Source organism: Anabrus simplex, chromosome 11 (genome assembly GCF_040414725.1).
Source record: "Anabrus simplex isolate iqAnaSimp1 chromosome 11, ASM4041472v1, whole genome shotgun sequence".
Classification (NCBI taxonomy): domain Eukaryota; kingdom Metazoa; phylum Arthropoda; class Insecta; order Orthoptera; family Tettigoniidae; genus Anabrus; species Anabrus simplex.
In genome coordinates this window covers 54269904-54277695 of record NC_090275.1, presented here as the reverse complement: position 1 = coordinate 54277695, position 7792 = coordinate 54269904, and the positions used below count along the sequence as shown (strand labels likewise).

The following is a 7792-nucleotide window of genomic DNA, read 5'->3' as shown; positions in this document are numbered from 1 at the left end:
GTTGTAAATAAAGGGTACAGATCTCTCACATGGTTATGAGGATGTTAAGGGTTGTAATAAGGATGTAAAGGAGAGGGCATACAAGTCTCTGGTAAGACCCCAACTAGAGTATGGTTCCAGTTGTATGGAACCCTCACCAAGATTACTTGATTCAAGAACTGGAAAAAATCCAAAGAAAAGCAGCTCGATTTGTTCTGGGTCATTTCCGACAAAAGAGTAGCGTTACAAAAATGTTGCAAAGTTTGGGCTGGGAAGACTTGGGAGAAAGAAGACGAGCTGCTCGACTAAATGGTATATTCTGAGCTGTCGAATAAGTTTGAGTGGTGTCTTTAAATGTAGGAAAGATCCCAATATGAAGATAAAGTTGGATTTCAAGAGGACAAATTAGGGCAAATATTCATTTATAGGAAGGGGATTTAGGGATTGGAATAACTTACCAAAGGAGATGTTCAATAAATTTCCAATTTCTTTGAAATCATTCAAGAAAAGCCTAGGAAAACAACATTTAGGGAATCTGCCACCTGAGCAACTGCCTTAATGCAGATCAGTAGTGACTGACTGATTGAATGCCGGGATGGTACCTAACTCAAGGTCATGATTGCTTCCTTCACTCTTCCTCTCCTAATCCTTCCAATCTCCCCATACCCCACAAGGACCCTGTGCAACACAGCACATGAGGCCACCTGGACAAGGTAGTGGTCCTCCTTCTCAGTTACATCCCCTCAACCATATGTCTGACGCTCCAGGACACTGCCCTTGAGGCAGTAGAGGCCAAATGCCTTGCTGAGTCCGAGGGGAAAACCAACCCTGTAGGGTAAACTGATTTAATAATAATAATAATAATAATAATAATAATAATAATAATAATAATAATAATAATAATAATAATAATAATAATAATAATAATAATAATAATAATATGCCCTACTTGACCTTGGCGTAGATCCGCAAATGACTCGCGACCCATTCGTCATAAACTCGCATCCGCACCCACCGAAGCCTTTTGTATTTCGTAATTTGTCCAATAACAAACAATCGTCGGAATTTCAAAAAAAGTTTCCCATGTGGATCTATAGTTTCTTTTTTCCAGTTTTCTATACATGTAATGTCATTTGTATCGTTTTGCCTGAGAAAGGAGAATAGATTAAAGTTCAGCATAATTTAAATTACAGATGGAAGACAATTACCGTAGCTCAAAATCCGAACTCTCTGCCATAATACCAAACGTAGGGCCACCCTAATCGACAGTCATTTGGCAAAGAATTCCAACTTGTACCTACCATACTGTCCTGTTTACGTTGTTAGGATTTGCTTCCAAAATTCGTGATTAACTGATTCTTAGGCACCGGCACCAAATATTTCATGTTAGGCGCCCGAGCATCAGGCAGAAAGAACAAACTACTTCAGATATTCGCCACAAGGATGCACTGTCTTGAAAGTTATCTCGGTAGCCACAAGATGGCAGCAAAGGTCGGCTCACGTCACGTTGTAGGCAGTAAGGTGTGTACACAGAGTACGAGTTGTGACGGATGTGTGTGTATGGCCTGGTTTAGTGCGGTTGATGTTCTATGTCGAAGCGGGATAATTGGATGTATGGGCCGACAGTACAATCATGAATCACGAAGGCAAGAGAGATTGGACGATTACGAATGGAAATGGCACCACACGTGAAATGCTTTTCAAGTTTCTTGTCATCGGGGATTACGGTGTTGGTAAGATATTTGTTTATTCTTCAGCAAAACACTTTCACAATTTAGCACGTGTGTGCTAATGTCAGGTGGCTCAGTGAAGCAATCTTACTGTTCCTACACGTGTTGACCGTTGTTTGTCATTATACGTGTACCTGAGTGTTGTTAACTTATATAAGCTTACTTTATCTCTGATCGGATAATACACCAGGCAGTTACGTTGTTATTATGCAGAAAGAAAGACGTATTTTTCTTGTCATGCTATATGTTTATCTGTTTTTAGATGTGCTGCTAAGAAGTTTGATATAGTAACACATAACATTCTCAAGAGCTTAGCTAAACTAAGCTAACTTTTAACGAATACGTTTCAGATCCTTTAACTAAATTAATATATAATTTTATTTACCAAGAAACTGTCATGGAAAGAGTTTTGATGTTCTGATAAATCATTTCTTGTCATGAATATACTGAAGTTCTCTGATATTTTACAACTGTATTCAGAAAAAAGAATCGCCTTCCAGAGTTTGTTGAATACTTTTGTTATGATATTTTGCTTTAAAAAATAGTTGTCATTGCAGATCACCAGTCACCACTGATCTGCATTTAGTCAGTCGCCCAGGTGACAGATTCCCTATCTGTTGTTTACCTAGACTTTTCTTAAATAATTGCAAAGAATTTGGAAATGTATTGAACATTTCCTTTTGTAAATAACTCCAAACTCTTCTTTGTATAAACGAATATTTGCCCCACTTTGTCCTCTTGAATTCCAACTTTATCTCCATATTGTGATCTTTCCTACTTTTAAAAACACCACTCAAACTTATTCGTATATTAATGCCATTCCACGCCTTCTCTCCACTGACAGCTCAGAACATAACCACTTATGAGCAAGCATTGGTCTCTGATTTTAGGATATAATGTTATGTGAACAATAGCCGGTATTGATTGTCCGCATAAATCAGAATTGTGACGGATTCTGACGCTTCTCGCAGTCCGTCAATCACCAGACGACACTAAGAAATATATAAATACACCATGGTTTAAATAGGAAGGGAACTTTCAATCTTCAGAAGGATTTTCTATTTATTTTACTAGACATATTGTGGCCTTGAATGATCATATATGGTTTTTTTCCCCCCTACACATATCAGCCAGGGTATATTTACAATGTTTTACTTTCAAGAAAGAAACCACAGAATTGAACTGTTAAGAAAAACAGTTTACAGAGAAAGTCTGTCATAAATATAGAAAGCTTCAGGTTGATTACTTGATAGCGGGACCTAATATTGGTGCTCACATTCTGATGTAACCACGGGCTTCCTTCGAACTTGTTTGTTATACAACTGCTTCACGTCTGCCACATTTCGTCTCCGATCGTGGTGGGGTCATCTTTTCTTCCTGCTCCCATGCCTGTCTGGGCGCTAGGTTATCATTTATTTTCACCTTTCAGGGTCGTGTAAGTAATTTGCAAATACGCTTGTATACATATGACACCCAGTCTTGTCAATTGGAATAGTAAATAAACAAAGAGTCGACTGTGTATGGGTAGGATGCGGTTCAATTTGATTCGACAAATAATATTTGTCTTTTTTTTTTGCCTAAAAATTGCCCACTCAAGTTCTTTCTTTCTTTCTTTCCTTCCTTCTTCCTTTCTTAATCCGTTTACTCTCCAGGGTTGGTTTTTCCCTGAGACTCGGTGAGGGATACCACCCGTACCGCCTCAAGGCCAATGTCCTGGAGCGTGAGACTTTGGATCGGGGGATAAAACTCGGGAGGAGGACCAGTACCTCGCCCAGATGGCCTCATCTGGTTTGTTGAACAAGGGACTTGGGGGGGTTGGGAAGATTGGCAGGGATAGACAAGGAAGAGGGATGGAAGCGGCCATGGACTTAAGTTAGGTACCATCCCGGCGTTTGCCTGGGGGAGAAGTGGCGAAACCACGGAAAACCAGTTCGAGGATGACTGAGGCGGGAATTGAACCCTTCTGTACTCAGTTGGCCTCCCGAGGCTGAGTTCTAGCCCTCGTACCACTTTTCACACTTCGTGGCAGAGCTGGGAATCGAACCCGTGCCTTCGGCGGTAGCAATTGATCATACTAACCACTACACCACTGAGGCGAACTTAACACTGAAATGTCATATGGCTTTTAGTGCCGGGATATCCCAGGACGGGTTCGGCTCGCCAAGTGCAAGTCTTTCTACTTGACGTCCGTAGGCGACCTGCGCGTCATGATGAGGCTGAAATGATGATGAAGACAACACATACACCCAACCCCCGTGCCAATGGAATTAACCAATTAAGGTTGAAATCCCCGACCCGGCCGGGAATCGAACCCGGGACCCTCTGAACCGAAGGCCAGTACGCTGACCGTTCAGCCAATGAGTCGGACAAACATCAAGAAAAAAAAAAGCTGTGAAGCTACATTTAAAGAAAATCGCAGGTTCTGCCTAGGTATTTATAAATTTGTCTTGTCAAAGCACTAAATTGGCTACATATGAAAGACAAAATTAAACTGTGTCGTTTCCCAGGATGGTAGTATAGTAAGTGAGATTGAATCAAGGTTCAGTAAAGCTAATGCCGTGAGTTCAACGTTGTGATCAACCGTATTCTGTAAGAAAGAAGTCAGCTCCCGAACGGAACTATCCTTACACCGCAACTTTACTTCGCGAAAGTGAAAGCCGGGTAGATTCAGGATATGTTATTCGTAAGTTAGAAATAACATGCATGAAATTAGCGAGACTAAATGCTGGTACAAACAGGTGGGAACAGTGGCAGGAGGTTACTCGGAATGAGGAGATAAAAGGATAAGTTAGAAATGAACTCGATGGATGAAGCTGTACGCATAAATGGCTTTAGTGGTGAGGTCATGTGAGGCGAATGGAGGAGGGGTTGTTGTTGGCGTCGTCAGTCCATAAACTGATTTGATACGTCCTAGATCGGCTCCAATCTGCTTGCTATATCCTTATTTTGCTACTCAATCAACAATATTTAAATTGTATATATTTGTACTGTAGTCCTATATCCACCTAAGTATCTAAAATCCATCCATGGGAAGAAATATTTTGTAGACATAATTAAACAATACGTCAAATTAATAAAAGCGAGGACTGCTTCAAAGCTGCATAACTGGTGTTCTGGATTAATTTTCGGCTTTTTTTTTTTTTTTTTTGGTCGATCGCCAGGGTGGGTAGCTCAGGCGAGAAGGAGCAGTGGTCATCTGAGCTCAAGTTGGTGGGTTCGATCCCACCTCAATCCCTTCGTATTTGAAGGTGTCCAAATACGCCGCCAGCCTCGTGAGGTGGGATTTACTGGCATGTACTAGAACTCCCGCGGAACAAAATTCCGGCATGGCGGCGTGTCCGAAAACCATTAAAGTAGTTAGTGGGGACGTAAAATTATTATTATATTATTATTAAAATTATTTTCCTGTTGACTTTATCTTGCACCGAATTTAACAGGCCTTATGACGACGATGGACTAGTACTGACAAGGAAAGGAAAGGACTAGTACTGACAAGGAAACGATGCATTTTGCTTAATATGAGAATAGGGAAATCACTGAAAACTATTTTCAGGCCTGCCGATGGTGGGGTTGAGACCCACAATCTCCCGAATACAAGCTAGCAGCTATGCGGCGCGAACCGCGCAGCCAGCTCACACGGTCTATAATAATAATAATAATAATAATAATAATATGTATGTATGTTGGGTATTCAGCCCGAAGGCTGGTTTGATCCTCTGCAGCTCCGCCAACAGCTGTCATAAATAGCCTAGGCGTCACTGAAGAGGCGTACTAGGGAAATGAGGAGTGAGGTAGTTTCCCGTTGCTTTCCTCACCGAGCCAGTCGCTGCTATTACATATCAGTCTGCCAAGCCCACTGAAATGCATGCACCAACTGACCCTATGAGCGATATTTTAACACCATTCATAACAGGGACTGGCTGCATAAGCAATGGTATTACTAGCATCACTCATACCTCAGTCACTTTCATATTGTCAAAGCCAAGGATGAGACTGAGACAGGTCAATGAAAGAAACACATTTGATATAGCCCATACCAGAATACATAGTGCACTGTAAACACTACATCTCGCCAGCAAAGGCACTATTTTTTAATAATAGTAGTATATTTGCCGGTCCCGTGGTGTAGGGGTAGCGTGCCTGCCTCTCGCCTGGAGGCCCTGGGTTCGATTCCCAGCCAAGTCGGGGATTTTCTCTCGACCTGAGGGCTGGTTCGAGGTCCACTCAGCCTACGTGATTAGAACTGAGGAGCTATCTGACGGTGAGATGGCGGTCCGGGTCTCGAAAGCCCAGAATAACGGCGGAGATGTTGCGTCGTGCTGACCACACGACCCCTCGTAATCTGCAGGCCTTTGGGCTGAGCAGCGGTCCCTAGGCAGGCCAAGGCCCTTTCAAGGGCGGTAAGTGCCTAGGGGTTTGGTTTGGTTTGGTAGTAGTATATTTTATTCATTTAATCCTTTTACCCTCCATTCTTGGTTTTTGCCCTGGACTCAGCGAGGGATCCCACCTTTACTGCTTCAAGGGCAGTGTCCTGGAGCGTGAGACTTTGGGTCGGGGATACGACTGGGGAAGAGGACCAGTACCTTGTCCAGGTGGCCTCACCTGCTATGCTCAACAGGGGCCTTGTGGGGGATGGGAAGATCGGAAGGGATAAACAGGGAGGAGGGAAGGAAACTCTTTGGTATCGCTTACCACCTGTTCTATGTAAACATTGATAAGGAGAGGGGTCAAACTGCAGCCTTGCTTATTCTTTTCTGGATTGCTGCTGCCTCCTCATAGCCTTCGATTCTTATCACTGCAGACTGACTTTGTACAGGTGGTAGATAACCGAGCAAGCAGACACGCAATTTGCATAGTGTTGACAGGGTTTTCGAAACTTTTTATACGCCGGGCTGAGTGGCTCAGACGGTTAAGGCGCTGGCCTTCTAACCCCAACTTGGCAGGTTCGATCCTGGCTCAGTCCGGTGGTATTTGAAAGTGCTCAAATACGACAGCCTCGTGTCGGTAGATTTACTGGCACGTAAAAGAACTCCTGCGGGACTAAATTCCGGCACCTCGACGTCTCCGAAGACCGTAAAAGTAGTTAGTGGGACGTAAAGCAAATATTATTATTATTATTATTATTATTATTATTATTATTATTATTATTATTATTATTATTATTATTATTAAACTTTTTATCTCTTGAGATCTCCTGAGCATATCGCCACATATCACCCCTTAGCCAAAACCAAACCAAACCCCATGGCACTACACCCTTTGAAGGGCCTTAGCTTACCAAGCGACCGCTGCTCAGCCCGAAGGCCTGCAGATTACGAGGGGTCGTGTGGTCAGCACGACGCATCATCTCTGCCGTTATTCTGGGCTTTCGAGACCAGGACCGCCATCTCACCATCAGATAGCTCCTCAATTCTAATCATGTAGGCTGAGTGGACCTCGAACCAGCCCTCAGGTCGAGAGAAAATCCCTGACCTGGCCGGGAATCGAACCCGGGACCTCCGGGTAAGAGGCAAGCGCGCTATCCCTACACCACGGGGCCGGCTACCCCTTAGCAACAGAACATAATACTGAATTAAGTAAAGAAAACACAGACGTTTGCAATGATATCATGTTTGATTTTATTCGTATAATTTAGGACTGATATTTAATTCCAAAAATGTTTAACTTCATTTACATAAAGATACTTTTATAAATGCACATAAATTATAAAACAATGTGCCACTTGGCTAATAATTACAACAGATCTGGAAACTTACTTGGAAAAATTCACTTGTTGCTGTTGTTGGATCAGTGGGACAGATGGTGGGTGCTGTTTTCTAAGTGTAGTCACTCGAACCGAAGATCAGGCTCTACATTAGCTCCATTTCTGTACTTCGTTTTGATTTGTGTGAGAGCAGAAAAGGTATAACCACACAGGCACGTTGTCATGAAAGGCATTATAGGCAGTAATTCCTTTCTAGAAATTCTAGGGTATAGGGGATATCATTTACCCAAAAGTCGATCACAGACGTGGAGTTGTGATATATTTATGGAACATGCCACTCCGTCTGATCCTCCACCCACATCATTCTTCAATTTATTTT

At 42.6% G+C, this 7792-nt stretch overlaps 1 protein-coding gene across 2 annotated transcripts in view; it reads left to right on the top strand.

The window, feature by feature from the left end:
• The first annotated feature begins 1501 nt into the window (after positions 1-1501).
• The window catches only part of LOC136883579 (ras-related protein Rab-32), a 333780-nt gene continuing 327489 nt past the window's right edge, over positions 1502-7792 (top strand). For both annotated transcript variants that reach the window (XM_067155976.2, XM_068229568.1), the window contains exon 1: positions 1502-1712. In XM_067155976.2, coding sequence (XP_067012077.1) covers positions 1613-1712 — 100 coding nt within the window. In that variant the 5' untranslated portion in view covers positions 1502-1612. The remainder of the gene's footprint in view (positions 1713-7792) is intronic.